The sequence below is a fragment of the Marmota flaviventris genome, chromosome 2, assembly GCF_047511675.1.
Source record: "Marmota flaviventris isolate mMarFla1 chromosome 2, mMarFla1.hap1, whole genome shotgun sequence".
NCBI lineage: Eukaryota > Metazoa > Chordata > Mammalia > Rodentia > Sciuridae > Marmota > Marmota flaviventris.
Window position 1 is genome coordinate 134,551,574 of NC_092499.1, and position 20,239 is coordinate 134,571,812.

The 20,239-nt window shown below is 40.3% G+C and overlaps 1 protein-coding gene across 2 annotated transcripts in view; it reads right to left on the reverse strand.

Annotated features, from left to right (window-relative positions):
* The window catches only part of Adamtsl3 (ADAMTS like 3), a 321,518-nt gene that overhangs the window by 216,860 nt on the left and 84,419 nt on the right, over nt 1-20,239 (reverse strand). For both annotated transcript variants that reach the window (XM_071608576.1, XM_071608575.1), the window contains exon 4: nt 2,303-2,430. In XM_071608576.1, coding sequence (XP_071464677.1) covers nt 2,303-2,430 — 128 coding nt within the window. The remainder of the gene's footprint in view (nt 1-2,302; nt 2,431-20,239) is intronic.

Below are 20,239 nucleotides of genomic sequence, written 5' to 3' on the forward strand. Positions count from 1 at the left end.
GTGAGCCTATCCCTCACCCTGCCCCATCCAGAGCAGAAGGGATGACTCTGCTAACTCCAAACCAAGAGGAAAAAACTTCAGGGACACTGCTCAAATATGTTTCCCTGTAGACTGCTGGTATATAATTCACACCTGAGAAACTTGATAGCTGAGAAACCAGCTGCAGCAGCCCTTGTAAGCAGAGTAGGCGCGTCTGTGCTGGCTCCCTGAACTTCGACAGTGTGTTTAGCAATGTGTGCATGTGGGTTTCCTGTGGTCCAGAGATGGGTGGGCCACATGCAAGAAAGAGTCAGCGTGGAGTTGTCTCACCAGGGCAGCCACCGAGGGTGGATACAGGTAAATAATCAGAATATGCCTACCTGGCCAGGAGCTCAGGAAAGAGTAGTATTGCCAAGACAAAGTGTTTAGAACAGCATAAGTCAAGGGAACTGGAGGCAAGAGATCCCAAGAGATTTGGGAGGGCAGGGGCAGCATCTTAGAAAAATCCATCCAAGTGCTCACAGTAGCCAGCTTTAAACACCTGCCAAACCAGAGCACACCCACGCTTGCTCACAATGGTAAAGTCCAGCCCCTTCCCTCTCCTCCTGACCAAATCTTCCTTTCTGAATAGGTGCAGAAAAGACAAAAAGGTGTGCAATTGCCCTTCCTGATCCTCAGCGTTTGCATCAGTAGCACAGCCCACCTGGGAGAGAGAAGGCATGAACTCACACACATTCTAAGACATGCCACTTGGCAAAAGGATGTTTCAAGCTCAATCAACATCATTTCAAAAATTAATCAAATAATAAATAAACATGTAAGTATTTTGGTTGAACGATAAGAGGATGAATGTGATCATTCATAGCCCTTAATGTATTCCCCTAAATTATTCTTTTTAAAACAAAGACAATTATATAATATTAAAAAAAAAAAACTCAACAAAGACAAATGCAAACAAACCCCACTCCTTTCCACTATAACCCTATTGTTTAATTGCAAATTATTCATATTCCCCAGACTTGGGAGGTTAAAAGGCACCAAAGTCCTACCTTCCCTACTTTAATTTCTAGCTGAACACCCTCCCTCCAGCGACTTCCCAGCAGTCGGAAGGAACTTATGCTCAACCTAGGAATCTCCTGCTCCCCTGGTCCACAGGTGTGTGGCCCTCCCTTGGCAGGCCTCAACAGGATAAGTACATCCCACTATTGCACCATTTCCCCATTGTACTTCCATACAGCGTTGCTCACCTAGAACAGCAGGGCCTTTACTTCCTCACCACTGTGAAAACATGAGGAAGCAGGCAAACTCCCTTGTCTTCCCAAGACATAAATTTTCATTATGTATAAATTTGAGGCTTCCTTGCTATTTGTCTCCCTGGACTGTAAGAACCATGTGGGCAGGATCTGCATTAGTTGAATTCATGAATTGTTAAACTCCTTACACGTAACAGGGGTAGAAAGAGGGTCTGGAGCCAGAGACCTAGAGGAAGGACTAAATTTCACTGAGAAAGTCCGTCGGTTTCAGTTCAATAACCATTTATTGAAGGGTTAAGGAGACTAGAGGACATACTTGGTGGTAAAACAGCAGTCTTATCGAAATCTAAACTAGGGCCTAAATGTCTGCTCTGTACCTCGAGGCTAATCAGTGATAAACAATTTACTCTTTCACCTGACAACATCTTAAATCTGAAGAATGGCTGCCGGAACCTTGGAGTCTTCTTTTGTCCAGGACCAGCACATCAGGCTTCATCAACCTGAGGCTTTGTCTTTCGTAAGAGCTGAGGGAAATTAGCTGGGATTTAAATTGTCCTCTGAGGAAATATCTCAAATTGTCTCAAAAAGCGAGGGGTACAGGCTTATGGGTTTTATTAATGAAGTGATCTTACATTTTACACATGTTATTTAACATATCTAAGATGTGGAAACAGAAATTTGCATTACCTTCTTAATCAATGGTTTGCTCAGGGCAAATGAATCAGAAATGAATTAAAATTGCAGCCACTCAAGGGTGGAACCCAAAAAACATACCATCTTACCTCAAATCTCAGTGATGTAATGTGGCAAGCCTTCTCTTCCTCAAAGCCCATGTGCCTGGTGCCTCGGACTCCTGGGAGGACTGTCTGGTTTGGGTATGTGACCATACACTTGAAAACTAGTCCATTTTTAAACATGGTATAACTTGAGGTTGACTAATATTTCGACCTAGCAGATGTTTTCAACCACTGTCTCAGTACGTACCAAATCCAAGTCAAGGGTTGCCCCTCCCCAGCGCTCCAGAGGCACCAACACGCCCCCCACACAGGGCAGGTCAAGCCACCACTGACCTTCCTGTCAAACACCTCCGCAGAGAATAGGAGGCTCCGCCCCCACAGGTGCGGGAGCAGTCACTCCAGTCGCCCCAGGCATCCCAGTTGCCATCTTTGTCTTCATCAGAGCGAGCGTTTCTTGAGGTCTAGGTGTGAAACACACATAAGGAGTTACAGACACATGTGGTAAAAATATCCCATAGTTCCCCCAGTTTTTCTAGATTGTTCTTCTACATTGCTCTCAGAGACAAAAGTTGCCTAAAAATGTTTTGCTTTAGAATGGCTGCATTTTTTAAAAAATCACACAAGAAAGGTTTGTGCAGAAACTAGCTGGTACACGCATGTCTTTCAACCTTAAGAAGGCTTTGTTCAGATGGTTTCTAAGCTCAGTTTGAAGCATGAAATTTTACCATTTCTAAATTTAAATAATTTGCCTAAATATCAGTCTATTGTTTTTCTAAATGATTTTTTTTTTACATAGCAGGGTCCCACCTTGAACCTAAGAAGTGCTCCCCACTGAAATTCCGATTCACCTGCCTGTCAGACAAACTAATGGTAACCCCCAAGGAATACTTCTGCATGAAGATTTCTGGAACTTTCTTAGAGAGAGGTTCCACCTCAAGAAAACAAAGTCAGATAGATGAGCATAGCTAAGTTATAAAGCTTAGGAGTCCAAGAAAATAGGGAAGGGTCAATTTTGTGTATATTTGGTTTGTCTCTGGGACTTACCACCACGTCAGGATACTCTAGGAAAGCAAGAAGAAGAGGAGTTAGTTACAAGGGGAAAATATATAGATAAGAAATGAAGCCTATTACTTAAATAAAGCTATAAAACTTTACTAGGAAAACTAAATCAGATGTGAATAAATGAAGAGACAACCACAGTCCTGAATGGGTAGACTCAATACTGTAAAGTGCTAATTCTCTCCAAATTAATCTATAAATTTGTAGCAACTCCAATCAAAATCCTAAGAGGGAAAGTTTTGGAAAAGCTTATCTATGGGAATATATATATATATATATAAAACCAAAGGGGGGGGAAGAAAGATGGAATCACCAAATAACCAAGCAATCAATTCCATTTCCAGATGTCTACCTAAAAGAATTAAAATCAGGACTCCTAAAAGATACATGCAAAGCCATGTTTATTGTATCATTGTTCACAATATCAAAGAGGTGGAAGCAACCCAGGTATCCATCAGTAGATGAATGGATAAACAAAGGGTGCTATATTCATATGTACAATGGAATATTATGGTGCCATAAAAGGGAAATCTTGTCACATGCTACAACATGGATGAACCTTGAGGACATTACACTAAGTGAAACAAACAAGTCACAGAAGGCCAAATGCTGCATAATTTTACCTCCCTGTGTTTTCTAAAGTAGTCCACCTCACTGCAGCAGAAGGTAGAATGGCAGCTTCAAGGGACTCAGGAGGGAGAAAGGAGGAGTTAGGTTTGCATGGTTATGAAGTTTTAGTCACACAAAATTAAACAGTTGTGGAGATCTGCTGCACAACACTGTGCTTGTAGTTAACAATACACTTCAAAATTTCTTAAGAAATTAGGTCTCATGCTATGAGTTTTTTTTAACTGCAATTAAAAAGATTAAAATAAGGACATGAGAAGAAACAGCCTCAATTAAAAGAGCATAGAATTGATGTAGCAGTAAGCAATCTGAGCTATTAAAATTTAGTAAGAGTCCAAAAACAGACCCAAGAATAAGGCTATAGTATAAGAACACAAAACCAAAGTGATAAATGGATTCTTAAAAACCATAGATAGCTTCTTCATAAAATATACCAAAATTAATCCCAGACATAGTATAAATTTATATTATAAATAGTAAAACCATAAAATTATAGATTAAGAGACTTGTTGTTTTCTCTCTATTTTCTTGGAGCGGGAGAGCATCCAATATAGAATTAGCGTAAGAAAGACGGTCCTAGATATGTTAACAAAGGAAGAAACTATAAAGGGAAAGACTGATAGGTTTAATTACATTAAAATTTAAACACAAAGTATTTTCTATCTCTTCAACTTCAGAAGACAGTAGTGGTCTATGAATATACACTCAAAAATCAAGTAGAAAATGTAACTATGTGGGCTACAAGGCTCACATCAGATAGGCCTCTAAGAATACTGGAGGTGGGATGAGGAGCCAATCTGCTGAGAAGAATCACAACTGAATGTCTCCTTTTCTCCTATTATAAAAAACCAGGCCTATAATCCCAGTAACTCAGGAGGCTGGGGAGGCAGAAGGATCACAAATTTGAGGCCAGCCTCAGCAATTTAGCAAGGACCAAAGCAACTTATGAAAAAATATGACAAAACGGTAAATTTGATAAAACCAGGTGGTGCTATTTTGGATGCCAGCTAATTAATTTCTAATTGTTGTTTGAAATTTCTTTTTAAAACTATGTGTAATCCCAGCAATTGGGGAGGCTGAAGCAGGAGGATCCCTAGTTGGAGGACAGTCTCAATAATTTAGCAAGACCTTGTCTCAAAGTAAAAAATAGAAAGGACTGGGGATATGGCTCAGTGTTTAAGTGTCCCTCAGTTCAACCTCCAGTATCAAATAAATAATAAAAATATGTGTTTAGGGCAAAACGAAATCACTAGATAAAAATAAATATATGTTGTATCTTTCTTTTGGAGGGGGTGATAGAAAAATAATTAAATGAGAGATCTGTAAAAAGGACCTTCAAAAATGAATTGAAGAAATCATGACTTGGTACTTTACCTCTGAGCTACATCCCCAGTTTTGTTTATTTTTCAATTTGAAACAGGATCTCATTAAGTTACTGAGGGTGTTGCTAAATTGCTGAGTCTGGCCTCAAATTTTTGCATCCTCCTGCCTCAGCCTCTGAGTCACTAGGATTGTAGGAATGTACCACCATGCCTGGCCTATATCATTTTTAATTCAGGTGAACTTGTACATGCATAGAGAAAGGAGTGAAAATAAAATGTTATGGGATCACCTCTAGGAGAGTGGGCTTTGAGCGATTTTTAACTTCTTTTATTTTGTTTTTGTTTCTGTTATTTTATGCAATCTTTTTAAAACAAAACACATAATACCTTAATTAAAACTAGTTAGCAAAGAAACAAAAAACACATCCTACTGGTACACGGAAAAGTTCAAGTCAACCAGAGTTTAACGGGTAGGTTCTAAGCTGGAGAAAGGCAACGTTTATAAAGGAAACTGTGAGGCAAGTCATAAACTGCAGCATGTGACCGAACTAGATATTGCCCAGGTTTCCTTAAGCCCTTAGGCAAGTTACCTCATCCAACCAAAAAATAAAAATTAAATTAGAGGGATCTGTAGAAAGAACCTTCAAAACTGAAATGGAGAAATAATGACTGGGAGCAAAGAGGGCGTTTTCCAATAATTTTCACTCTGGTCTCACTGGTCCCCAGGTTTCATGGCTTCTTGCCAAGCTACCTATTCAGAGCACAGTGGGCAGTCCTACACGAGGCAATATTTCAGGAACAGTCAAGGGAAAGGAAAGGATAAATATCTGGCGACTGATCAAATCTGTCATCAGGACCAGGGGCTAATTAAACCCATACTATTTACTGTTCTAATTAGACCACTGTTCAGTTCAGTTTTCTACCCTTAAATGTCACCAAACATAACCGTGCTCTGCCTATAACATAATATAGAACATAAAGTTTTAATTCATAAAAAATACAATAAGCAGTTTAATACATTCATCTGGACATTTAGGTTAGGTAAGTCCAAATCATTTAGGTAAATGTCTAAAATATACACAGCTGAAACTGATTTTTCATTTTGCCACTCGATAGATGGATAGGTGGAATGTGAAAAGTTGAAAAACATCATCAAATATATTTTTAAAGGAAAGCTGACAGTTGGTTGCAGTATCGTTTTGTTTTTATTTCCCACTATCCCATCGGTTCAGTTCATACTTAGAATCACGTTTCTCTCCATGACTTCTCCACCTTTATTTACAAAAAAAATTCTTGATTCTAAAATAATTAAAATAGGTATGCTACAAAATACAAGCATTTGGTTTCTCTGATTGGATCAACTGGATGCTCTCCCACTCCAAGAAAATGGAGAGAAAACAGCATCTCAAGAGGTGCCTTCAAAGTTTTCTCATCTCCTTGGCCATGAAGATGGTTGGATTTTGCTTGGAAACCCCCATGCCACTCCCTACCAGATAGCCCTGCAGGTCTTTTCGTGTATTTTTCTTTATCCACAGAGTGGCAATTATGTCGCTGATTTCTACCTAGTTCTCTCTTCCCTTTGATCCTAGCAGCAAAATGATAACAAGCATTCAAAAAAAAAAAAAGTCTATTGAAGCAGAATGAAGCACCAGAGTTGCTTCATAAAACACGTGTGTGTGTGTGTGTGTGTGTGTGTGTGTGTGTGTTCCTTACAATAAGAAGAACTTGCTGCCCTGGAACTTCCATTCCTCTAGAGTGATGGGCAAGTGGGTTGGGAGCCTCCTATGCAGCAGAATCCTTCTTAGAGCCTCCCAGATCTACTGCCTTCCACTTGCCTTGCTCTTTCAGGACTGTGTTCAATCTCTGCACACATTTATATTTGCAAATTTTTTATCCAAAAATGTAATGTCCAGGCCAGGCACAGTGGCCCACATCTGTAATCCCAGAGACGGGAGAGGCTGAAATAGGAGGATCACAAGTTTGAGGCCAGCCTCAGCAACTTATTGAGGTCATAAGTAACTTAGTGAGACCCTGTCTCAAAATAAAAAAATATAAAGGGCTGGGATGTGGCTCAGTGGTTAAGCACAACTGGGTTCAATCCCTGGTATGTATGTATGTATGTATAAGTAAATAAATAAGTAAGTAAGTAAATAGAAATAAAAATGCAATGTCCAGAATACAACAGTGTATCTAAGAGAAACAGAGACCACACATTGTCTCTCTGGTCCATGTTTCTTTTCATGAATCCTAAGCCTTAGCTCCTCTTTCCTTCTCCCCTTCCTCCCTCCCTTCTCGCCTTCTTTCGTTCTTTCTTCCTTCCTTTCTTTTTCAGCCACATTTTTTTATTGGAATTCACTATGGAGGCAATATCACATAATGGTTAAAAGCTGTTTGAATCTGGATACATTTCTTAGGCTTTCTAAAACTCGTCTATTAAATGAGATGATCACCATTGCCCAAACAGGATTTAAAGCAAATATCATACAAAATAAATCACACAGCATCTCAATAAATGTAGGTGGCGAATGTCTCAATAAATGTCCGCAAGCGTTGTTCTTATTCAAAATAATGTTGTTGTTTTTTTCACAACGACGAGGATGGTAGAGCCAGCTCTGTTCCATTTGTGCTTATGCAAGACTTAACATTAATCACTACTGAATTTCCTTTTGTTGGTTTTGGCCCAGGATACCAGCCTGTTGAGGTCTGCTTCAGCCCTGATCCCATCGCCCATCTGTGAGCCACTCTGCAGTTTTGCAGCGTCCATGTGTTCACCCGAGTCGCTGATAAACGTGCTGGACATAGCTCCCTAATCTTACAGAATTCCATTAACACATATTTCTACTTTTTTAAAAAAATAGTAAGCAGACCATAAAGTCACGTAAGCAGCCAACTAATCAGACTTGGAATCTGTGAGCACAGTTTAATGTTACAATAAAAATATGAAACAATACCAATCACTGTGGTCAAATGGCAGGAGGCAAGGAGAGTAGAAATCTGCTGTGAGGAGGAATTGGACCAGGCCTGGGGGAAGTCAGCATTCTCAGGCTGCAAGGTGGTGGTGGCCAGCCTCCTGAGAGAAGAGGTATGGAGCAGCCTCACGTGGCCAGCCCCAGCCCAGACATCCAGTGACAATAAAATATAGCCAAAGTACCGGCCCCATGGCCTCGTCTTTGACCTCAAGCAACTTCTATGTTTATCAGTTGGGTACCTCTGTTCACAGTTCCTCCTTTTCAACATTGTCAAGCAATTATTTAAATTAAATTAAATTTAATTACTTGATAAGGTTAATTGTTTCCAAACTCAATCCAAGTCTGACTTCATCCAAGTCTGTGTCCCTGCCTGAGTGTAGACCTGATGGTAAGGCCTGGAGGAAAACCAGAATTGTGTCCTAGGTGAGGCAGCTTCTTCTTATGTATGGAGTGAGTCCTGCATGCCAGCACTTCTCCTGCCTTCTCTTTCACCTTCTCCACAAACCCTGGAGGTGAATATTCCCATCCCCACTTCCTAGGTGATCCACCATGATTTCAAGAACCACATGTTCCAGAGCCCAAGCAGAACCTCTTTCTGACTTGCCCTACACAAATCCTCTTTTCCTCATGGACCTCTGTTTCCCCCACTGACTGGTGTTTTCTCCACTTCCCTCTCGCCTCCAGGAATCCAGTCAAATGCAGCAGCCAACCCATCATCACTCGCATTTAGCATTTTGCATCATGGATCAAACACATCTGCTGCTGTGATCCACTGGACCGCAACATTCTTTCTATATCTCAATGAAGTCTTGGACTCTCCCCACCCTTATTGTAAGCAGAGCTGTACTTCTGGTTTCCTAAAGCATTTCATTTTATCTAGGTTATTTCATGAGGAATGCACGTTCCTGACTGACACTCGTGGACTGGGACGCATTTGCTCATTTTCTCACACAAACATGCACCAAAGGCTCTGTGCTTGATGTCCTAGGAGGACAAGCATGAAACTGGCCCTCAATTAGCTCTCAAACCAGTGAGCAGCAGCAAGAGAGAGGTAAAAGGACATAGTGTGGCAGTGTCAATCCTCATTTGCCTAGGGCAACAGACACAAGGGACCCAGGGTGAGGAGATACTGCAAAGAGAGACATTTCTGGAGCATTGGTTAAGAGAGCAGGGACAATGGTTTTCCCCAGGGCGCACCAATTCTGCTAGAACCATGGGCACCCCATCATCTCCCACAGCACAGGTTACATGCAAGGTTCTATTTATTTGCTCATCTCTATTTCTTAATGTTAAAGAATGAATATGTCTAGTTTGTGCAATGAGACACTCAGGGTAAGTTCTTCTATTTTAAAGGGGGAAAGTAAAACACTAAAGGGAAAACTATAAAAACACACCCAAAGAAACAATATGCACTTTGTGTTGTTTGGTTAATACTATCAGGCTTAAAGATCTCTTAGGAAATAATATTTTCCTAAGTAAAGTTCTAGCTAGGGAATATTTTTGGATGAAAAATTCAAAAAAAGATATTGTTTACTCATTATATAATAGGACTTGGTAAAAGCCAAGAATATTGTAGGAGTGTGTTCACAATCTCATAGAGACTCAAGCACTGCTTGCCCTTCTTGGATCCTGAGGCATAAATCAAATCATAAAACATTTTCCTGACAAGTCCTTAAATCTATGACTTATAATGAACAGTACAGTTCTACCAGTCTTGCTAAAACATGAGTAATTAAATGCAGATTTCACATATAAGGTCACTTATTGGAAATGCTATATTAACAGCTCTATATTAAAAACAACCCCAAATAAAATGAGTTCCACTGGGATATTACTTCCCAGACATCAAATAAAGGTTCATTCCAGTGTTCCCACAAAGGTTATTTAAGGGGATCTCAAATGACTTAGATTTTGTTAACAGTAAATACATTCTTTCAGGTTAATACTACCTTCAGATCTTGAACAACAAAAAATTAAAAATATGAACTGGGTAAATGACATAAAAATGTCACTCAAGCTGTCATACAGACTCAGCAATTCAGTTCAACCTGGACTGTCAAATACCAACATATCTATAGCTGGGTGCTAGGTACCATTGAGAACTGCTGCTTATTCCTACCCCTTACCCCTCACTTTTCCAGCCCAGTCTAATCTTTTTTGAGATACACACACACACACACACACACACACACACATATATATATATATATTTTTTTTTCCTTCAAAACTCATTACCCTGAGAGCCAATGCCCCTAGAATTTGGTCTACCCTTTTCCTAGCCCATGTGTTCCCAATTATTTTACCAGCTATAAATCCCTCACTGATTGCTCAATTGCTCAGGACACATGTGCCACACCTGGAGGCTTTCTCTACCTCCCTCCCCAGCTCCATTTCTCCCAGCTCCTTGCTCGCATTCTATCCCAAACTCCAGGCACACCATATTTCTCAGTGATTCCCCAAATATAAACATGTTTGCTAAGTCCTGTTTGGAGTTTTAAGGACACACTACTGAGTTAGGAGTTTCATAAGGTGCAGCTCCCCAGGCTGTATGGCTGCCAAGATGTGCTGGAGACCTGCGTGCTGGGTGGGGTGAAGGCAGCCTCAGCTGTAGGAATCGGCTGCCTGTGAGAAGCTACCGGCTTTGGTCAAGAATCACAGTGCCCAACAGCCCACAGACAGCTGGGGAAATAAACCCACCTCTCTCCTTTCCAGTCCCCTGCAATATCACCATTGGCCAAGTCCAACCAGAAAACAGAGAGCAGAGAGACCACAGATGCTATTCATACAGGTCAGCAACCCGGGGGTGGGGGGGTGTGCAGCACAGGCTGGGGAAGGGTGGAGAGTGGAACTGTAAGGCGGAGCAGAGCTTCCAGCACAGTAATTTACTGGACCACCAAAACATTTTAAAGCAAAGGAGTGACTTCAGCAGATTGTATTTTGGAAAAATTACTCTGGCAGGAAGGAGTATGGAGAAGGATGGAAGCAGCAGATCTTCACATCAGAAGGCCGCCGCTGAAATCATGCACACCAGAGCACAGGCTCGGTGTTGGTAGCACCGTGTGTAAGAGAAGGATGCAGATAGGAAGCTGGAAGGCACAGGAATCCATGGGACCTGGCAGCTGGCCAGACAGAGGAGGAAAGAGGTGCTAGGCCCACTCCTGGGCTTCCATGTTAAGTGACTGCAGTAAATACTAATCTCATTCATGCCTGATGACTATTCTCCACCCCACTCTTGAAGTGAGATGCCAGTGCTCTGTGTACAGGACGAGAGTAGTGACCACAGTTACTAAGACAAAGGGAGAATGATGGTCCCCAGGAGGCATCTGATCACATTTACTTAACTATAATCGTCTATTTTGCCACATAAGAAAAAAATTATTTGCTAAGATTTAAACATCTAGAGATTTCACATAAAATTCTAGTTCTATCACGTCTCAGGAAAATAAGAAATATTAAAACAGGATTCTCGTCACAGGATGGCCATCATTAAAACAAACTGAGGCCACATAATTTTTAATGGGCACATGCCTCGAGTTTGCAATGAAAACCACAATGAAATATCACATCACACCCAGTAGGATGACTGTTAGAAAACAAAACAGGAAGAAACAAGCCTTGGTGAGGATATGAGAGACGAGTGACAGTGGGAAAGTGAAAGGTGCAGCCGCTGTGGAAAATGGTACGGGGGCTCCTCAAAAAGGTCAATGCATAATTACCATGTAATCTAGCGATTTCACTTCTCAATATCTACCCCAAAATAATTGAAATCAAGGATGCAAACAGATACTCGTACATCCATTTTCATAGTAGCATTATTCACAATAGACGAAAAGGGAAAGAACCCATATGTCCACCAAAAAATAAATAGATTAGCAAAATACAGAATATGCATCCAGTAGAAGAGGATTAACTTTAATAAAATATAAACTTCTACTCCCCCCCTCACCTTGTTGTGTGTTAGCATCCACATTTCAGACAGAACATTTGATCTTTGGGTTTTTTGGGATTGGCTTATTTCACTTAGCACAATAGTCCATTTACTGGTGAATCCATCTATTTATTGGTGAATGTCATAAAGTCATTCTTCTTTATGGATGGGTAATATTCCACTGTGTATATAAACCACAGTCTCTTTATCCATTCATCTGTTGATGGACACCTAGGTTGGTTCCATAGTTTGGCTATTGTGAATTGTGAAGAAGAGAAGTTCAGTGGTTTCAACAAACAGGAATAAAGGGAAGGGAGCAGGGGTAGAAACAGGAAAGACAATGGAATGAATATGACATAACTTTCCTATGTACATATGAATACACCACAGTGAGTCTCAACGTCATGTACATCCACATGACTGGGTACAAATTAGAATAAGATATACTCCAAGATTGTATAAATATGTCAAAAGAGACTCTACTGTCATGTACAACTAAAAAGAACAAATAAAAACATTTTAAAAACTTTTAAAAGGAATGAAATGCTGGCACATAGGTGAACCCTAAAGACATTCTGCTAAGTGAGAGGAGCCAGACACAAGAAGACAGATGTGTATTATGTCCCTTATGAGTACCTAAAGTAGTTAAATTCACAGAGATGAGAAGTCAGTCGAAAGGCAACCATCAGGGCCTGGGAGAGGGAAAGGACGGGGAGTCACTGCCTGAGGGTAAAGTTTCAGGTTTACAAGATGAAAACAGTTCTGGAGACGGATGGTGGTGGCAGCCACGTGACCACGTGGATGTGCTTGATGCCAACAAACTGTACCCTTAAAATGGTTCAAATGGCAAATCTGTGTCATGTGTATTTTAACACATGCACTCACGTGTGCATACACACAAACACAGACACAGTTAACAACATCATCAAATGTGGGGAAAAAAAACCTCAGGAAATTCAATCTTTCTTTAAAAATTTGATGATGAAATCCAATTAGCCAGGAGAAGATTCAAAATTTTAAAAACAGGGTTGTAGCACTCCTGTAAAAGCAATGGTGATGAACACCATCCATTTAAATATTGAACCCGGAATAAACTACAGGAGAATGAGGGTTTTAGAAGAGAAACTATACTCGGTTACATTAGTACATATAATAATGTAATAAAGTTTGGCAGATAAATGGAAGAAAGTTGTAAGGAAGTCAAATAACATTAAGATTTAAGTATGACAATTTTAAAACATAAAACTTCTAACCTCCTAATGTTTTATAATCTTCTGTGGTATATTTGGAGATATCTTTGAGGAAATAATTTTTTTCTACTATGATGGAATATTCGTCTCAAGCTTAGCAAATCTTTCAGTTTCACCCCATTTCCTCATTTATTAAATTCATACAAAATTAAATACTTTTAAAATGTCATGCATCACACCATAGCATTTTTATAGAACTCTGTTCAGAACGATACTACTCAAATATGAACGTTAGCTATTTCTAGGGAATGGGATTTGAGGGTTATTTGTTGTTCTCTTTGTACTTTTTCTGAACTGCTGAATTTATTTTTAAAAATTTGACATTTTTAAAATGTTAATTATTCTGAAATATAAGTCAGTTCAATTCTGGTTCAACAAGTCATTCACTAGGCCTTCAAAACCCCGGGTAATTCAGGGTCTCTTTGGTGAGTGCTTGCCAAGAAGTCTGTCCTGGAGACTGGCAAGGCCTCTAAGCAGTATTTATGGAAACTGCCTCGGGGTATCTCAAGGCTGATGGAACAAGGCCTGCAGCCAGATGCTACAAATTATTAACTTCCAGCCCTACACTTTTCAACCAGTGTTCTAGACTGTGCCTCTCAGCTGGACGGTTCTGTCCTGCTGGAGACATTTTCAGTGATCACAACGGCGGCAGGGGGTCAAGACTAGAAGTAGCAGGTAGAAACCTGTTGCTAACCATGCTGCAGTCCCCAGAATAGCCCCTCACCACAAAGAATTTTTCTAACCTACAATGTCAATAGAGGTAAGGTTGCAAAAAACTGTTCACACATGCAAGCCTCTTGACTCTCACAGTGATTTCTACTGGGTAACCTGAAAACAAAAATCTTTTCTAAACAAACTGAACAACCAAGGATCCTTAAAATCTTGAACTTTCAGATAAAGAGATGACAATGCAAACTGCCTTCCTTCTGTTCTTCAACTGGAGCAAAATCGTACCCTGCACGAGGACAGGGCTTCTCAACATGCACAGGTGGACTCCTACTGAACACTTTATATATGCATTCCTGAACTCCATTAACAACCACAAAGTCATCCTACGGAGCTTTTAATTTCAACATACCTCAAACCATACTCAAAGCATTCATATTTGACAAGCTAGAGTGAGCTTTTCTTTCCAAGGCAAAAATAGGCAAGTTTTTCATGCTTAACGATATCAAGTTTTTTTAAAAAAAAAAAATTCTTTTCTGACTTCTCTTGATGATTTACTTTCATCCATGGTTAGCCATTTTCACATAGAAAAACACAGGTTGGTGCCAACAACTCATCAAGAATATTACCCAGACCACATTTTAGGGGCATAGGCTTTAAATAAACTCCCACAAGAAATATGATTTGACATTTACTGAAGTCGGCCAGGAAAAAAGCCAGCATGTTTTTGGGGAGATACCACGGATTGAACCAGGGTGCTTTACCATTGAGCCACATCCCCAAACCCTTTTTTATTTTTTATTATGAGGTAGTGTCTCATTTAGTTGCTTAGGGCCTCACTAAGTTGCTGAGGCTGGCCTTGAGCTTGCACTCCTCCTACCCCAGCCTCCTGAGTCGCTGGCATTACAGGTGTGTGCCACTGTGCTGGGCTAGAAGCCAGCACAGGCATATATGTTGTTGGGCGTATATGGTTACTGGCTATTTATTAGACAGTGCCAAGATGGAAAAATCTCCATAATGTCAGAAATTCTATGAAACCCTAAGTAACTGTTGGAAATAGGTTGCTGCTACCTTGTGTCTCTCCTTCTGCATGCTCTAGACTGCCCCTGGGTGGTATGTCACCCCAAATGAAGAGCAAACTGGGACAGGGAAATCTGCACCCCAGAGACTGGTGGCACAAAGTCTGGAAGAGCTGACACCAAAATCCCAATCCCTTGACTATAAACGTGAGGTGATTCTCCCTGGTTAGATAACAACAACCAGTCTAGATGACTGACAGATGGTTGGGGCTCAGAACCAACACGTCTTCCAGAAGGTTAGCCAGGGTTTCACAGGTTAAGCAAAGTTAAAATCCACTTACACACTAAGTAACATTCATCAAGCCCCATTTAGTGAGGGTCCTCACAAAGGTTAATCTAGTTGGACTGTTGAGGAAAGTACTAAGTGCTGAGAAAACAGGGAAAGACAAATCTGGAACACTGTGTGTGTATGGGGGGGGGTGGTTCCTAGGGAGGGTATCACTTGAGCTGCATCTTGACAAATGAGGAAAAGTTTCACAGACCTGACCCATGGGTGGAAATATCTGTATTAAGTCTAGTGGGTTGTATATAGAGTTATCAAAGAGATGTGGTAACTTCTAGACAGTTGTATCACTGAAGTTAGATTCTTCTCTACCTTCATCATTTGACCTTGAATTTACACTCACCACATGTTAAGAGCTTGTTAGGCATGTATTTTAGATAGTGCCAAGATAGAAAATCTCCAAAATGACAGGAATTCTATGAGGCAATGATATAAATAACTGTTGGAAATATGGTCACAAAGCTGAAAGTTAAAGCCAAGTATTTTCTTGGGAAAGAAAGCTTACATGTGTATGATGAACACAAACACACACACACACACACACGGATACATGACTGTACATTAACCATTCATTTGATTTAATCATGTATTTGATAAACTTTGAGACTATCCAGTATGGAATTTTTTAGACAAGAATTTAAACTTCCAAAATCATCAAAAAGAATAAAGTCAGTAAATATATGACTGATATGTAATATCAAATAATCAAAAATAAAGAAAATGCTGAGACTATACCAAACAATGTAGACATGATAAAGGAATGAGACAAAAATTTCAGAAATGAGGGAAAAGATTCACAAAGCAGGGCATTTTTCAGCATTTTTAATTCATTGTACTCCATGTCATCAGTTCAGTTTTCCACAATGTTAACTTGCTCCTTCATGGCATTTAGTAGTATCTAAGTCCTTCTATTGACTCACTTGCTTATGTTATTTATCCTTATTTTACTGAGGCATAATATCTATACATCTTTTAGTACATGATAATAATTCAATACATGTATACAATGTGTAACAATCAAATCAGGGTAATAAGTGCTTCCAGCTCTTCAGCCACTAATCATGGTTATGCGTTGGGCATTTCATACCCTTCTAGACATTCTGAAATGTATCACCTCACTTTGTTGCTTCAGATGTGCAATATATTCTTTAATTTCATCAAAAACCAAAGAAATCCTAATTTAAAAAGTATTCATTTCCTGCAATAAATTACCTTTTTAATATCATTCCTTTACCTCCTTAGGATATAGTGTTTTTTTTGTTGTTGTTGTTTTGATGCAATCTTTTCCCATTTCTCGTGGGCTAATCAATGACTTTTACCCCATGTAGGAATAAACTATTCTAGACTGGTATTTATCCTCAGAAGATTAAAGGTGCATTCTCATTGGTGAGGTGGATTCTCATTCCTCATCTGGACACCTTGGGAAATTTCCTTATACATAGGGTCAGGTGGTAATTGAGGAGTCATGCCCCCAAAGAGAAGATAACTTCTGAAGTTTCTCCTCTGCCTTTATTGAAGACCCTGCATCAAATCATAAGGTGTCCATACATAGTTTTCTGTTCACACCAGCCTCCATGGCATGTGTAATGCATTTACTCACACAGCTTCCCATCTTCTTGGAAAAGATCCCCATTTGGGAAAAAACTCTATATCAGAAAAAAGCACCAGCACGCACAGGTTTGTGTCTAGAATGGCTCCTCTTGTGCTTGATTTACTTGGACCAAGAGCTTCCAGTATCCACAATGGCTAACAAGGCTCCAAAGAGGATCATATCCACCTATGTATCATTTGAGACACTTTCAAGGCCACCATAAATTTGATGCTTTGAACCTACTGGATGACTTCTAACACTTGGTTATGTCGATATATTGGTTTTTCTTTCTGTCCATAATGACATAAATGCAACGTTTTTAATAACTTTGAAATTATATTCCTCAACGGCTTGAAGCTACAATTCAGCCTCACCTAATTAATTTAGTCCACTAAGTTTACATCCTTCAGTGCTCAGTTCCACTGTTACCTCCTCAGGGCACCTTTACCTGAGGTTAGTCTGTATTTACAGAGCAAACCATGTGACCATCTGATCAACATCTGTTTCACTGACTAGACCATAAGCTCTGTGAAGTTTTGGCTTCCATCTGGTTTTACCTGCCAAACTAAAGTAGCTCTAGTAGTTAGTACAGTGCTTGACATCCAAGGCATTTAATATTTACTAAAGAAGGGCATGAATTAACAATTTAGTTAATGAACTAACATGGATAGATTGAGTACATTCAATAATAAATGGATTTGGAGAAAAAGTCATATTTTGAGTCAATTAATCAAGAAATGAAAGTTTCTTCAACAGAGAATTCTCTAGGAATCATTTTGAAACAGAAGAGGGCCAGAGCCATGACCTACTAGTGAGCTAATCCCTTCTGTTAATTGTCCTATTTTTGCTATTCCCTAGATTAGCTACTGATTATGGGAATGACAGCAAGCTATGGCTCAGAACTCTCAAGGAAGAAGGAAATGTATCTTACTCATATCATTGACTAGTCTGGGATTAAACTGGCTCATTTCTTTATTGCCAGTATTAATCCTTCTTTCATTACTTTTTAAGCAGAAGCTCAGGTGAAGACATTCCATCTCTGCAATAAGGAAAGCTAATTCTGTCTTCTGTGGAGCTGGGTTGAGTTACCAGATGTGTTGTAATTGATTAAGAAGCAAAACCCTCAGGCTTGTAATAGCTGATACATGATTCTGGTTCAGCTTGAATCCATAATCCACTGGCTTAAAAAATGTATGTGAAAATATGGGGACTTGGAAAGCCATGAGAGCAGAGGAACCAATTAACATACAAATATCTAAAGCAAAGCTTCCTGAAGTCTGGTTTTACACTCAACTGGACGTCAACATCTTTCCCGAGGACACACTTTAAGGAATACAAACCAAAGGTAACTTTAACATAGAGGCACAAATTGTTAGAGCTGGACAAGGACTTTCAGTCCTGTCATTTTTCTACCCAGTCAATTCAGGGGAAGAGAGCTTGGTTGGGAACTCAGTTATTTCAAGTTGCAACCAGGGCTCTTTTCACTAACCACAACATTCACATTTGTAAATTATTAGTCTAAAGCCATCTTCCCCTCATGTACCTCTTGCCACTACCTTTTATCTATAAACCTAAGCCAGTCCTATCCCTTTAAAAAGAAAAAAAGAAAAAAAACTTCGCCTGTCACATGTTCCACTGCTAAAATTATTTTGTGTATTCCTAAAGTCCATAGGACAAATTTCAAAGCCTTAACATGGCAGTCAAGATCCTCCACCTTCTGCCTCCTGCTGACAACCTCCGTTACCTCCTTCTATGCAGCCACACATAACAGCCACTGTGGGTCAGTTGTTCCAGTCATCACTATTAATAACGACGCACTGATTTATGCCAGTCTCCCTATGGGGACATGTTGACAGCTGTCCAGGATCCTCTTTAATGACGTGCTTGTTGCCTTAGCAGTGTTCTCAAATAGCTGCTCTCCATAAGCCTATTCAGGGATTGACTGAGAAGCTGGAAGGTATGTCTCTTATAGCCACAGCCCTGCCCAGTGGAAAACCCAAGAGCTAACCTTGGAGAATGTCTTTCAGCCAGGGTCACTTCACAACTCCTAAGGAACAGTGAGAAGCACAGCATCCAACCCTTCTCTGTAGACACATTCAGTATCTAATTGAAGCTGGGGTATAAAGGGCTGGTCATTTCAGTCCAGCTTGGGGCAACTCTGAAAACTATACTTGCTCCAGAGTTCCTTGTGGGTGAGCCAACACTGTCCTTGGGTCTGCATGGAGAGCTTGACCCCTCCCTCTGCCCCTCCTATTTCCTCCCTGGGAGTCAAAGTCAAAGGAACTCCCCAATAAACTTCTTGCATGCTGAGTCTGCTCCCAGAAAAACCCAGCATGCAACATTCCCTACTCTAAAATGCCTCTTCCATTGTCCTTCAGGGCTGACTCACCAGGCAACTGACTCCTCTTCAGAAGTTCTGTAGCACATATAAATCCTTTCACTTATTTTATATTAATATGAACCATCTTGAACTACTGATTATTTCTTAGGTACATGAAGCCACAAGCACCTGCTATTTCATACCTGTGTGTATCCCCAAGAATTAGCACCATGCCACATACACAGTGAGTGATCAGTGCTAACGTGTAGCAACGTTGCTAATAATGAAATGCAACGAATCATGAATCAGCAATCCAATTAGGCTCAATCAAGGCAAGAGAAGAATTTAGACAGCATTAAAAGTACGGGGGGTGGGCAAAATTAAAGTTGCAGAAAACTGAATCAATGGCACAGAATCCAAAGAAATTGTTTGGTATACACTTCCTCTCATTCCTTCAAGTTTTGGTTCATTCCTTTATCATATTTTTCTTCCTCTACTAGCCAGAATTCTCAGAGTACTCTGTCCCCATGGCTGGCACTAAATAAATGAATAGCACATCTTTGATGTGCTAGCCCCTGTACAGTGAAGAATAGTAAGTTTGCTTTCATATTCTCAGACATGGGAGATGAGGTGAGCAGAGAAAGGGAAGCAGAAGAAATGTTTGGCTTAAGGGGGATGACATATGAGGAATATCATACAAGGTCTTTCTCCCACGCCAAAGTGGCTCCAGAAGACGCCAAGCAGACACTTGCTGAGAGCTGCCACTCTGGAGCCCAGGAGTCTGGATCTGCCAGATCGGAGGATGGCTGCTCCACCCAGGCTGCTCTCCTCCATCTAGGATGACCTGCATTCTGAAATAGAAGCCACTTCTCTGTCTTAAACAGCCAAGCAAAACTATTCCGTTTGTTTCTTTCTCACAGAGAACAATGGATGTTTGGGAGACATGAGTTTATCTTAATTAAAACAAAACTGGATCACAGTAACTCTTAGGATGTAGACAAAAAGTAAACAAGAACCCAGGATGAGCAGTGAGAGCCAAGTTTTATAAGGTGTGACACGTGACCATGTTCTGAAAAGGAAAGAGAAATCTCCTCCAAACTCCAGGGGGAGGGGAGACCTTTAAAGCTAACCTTGGACAATGCCCTTCAGCCAGGGTCACTTCCACCACTGCTCCCA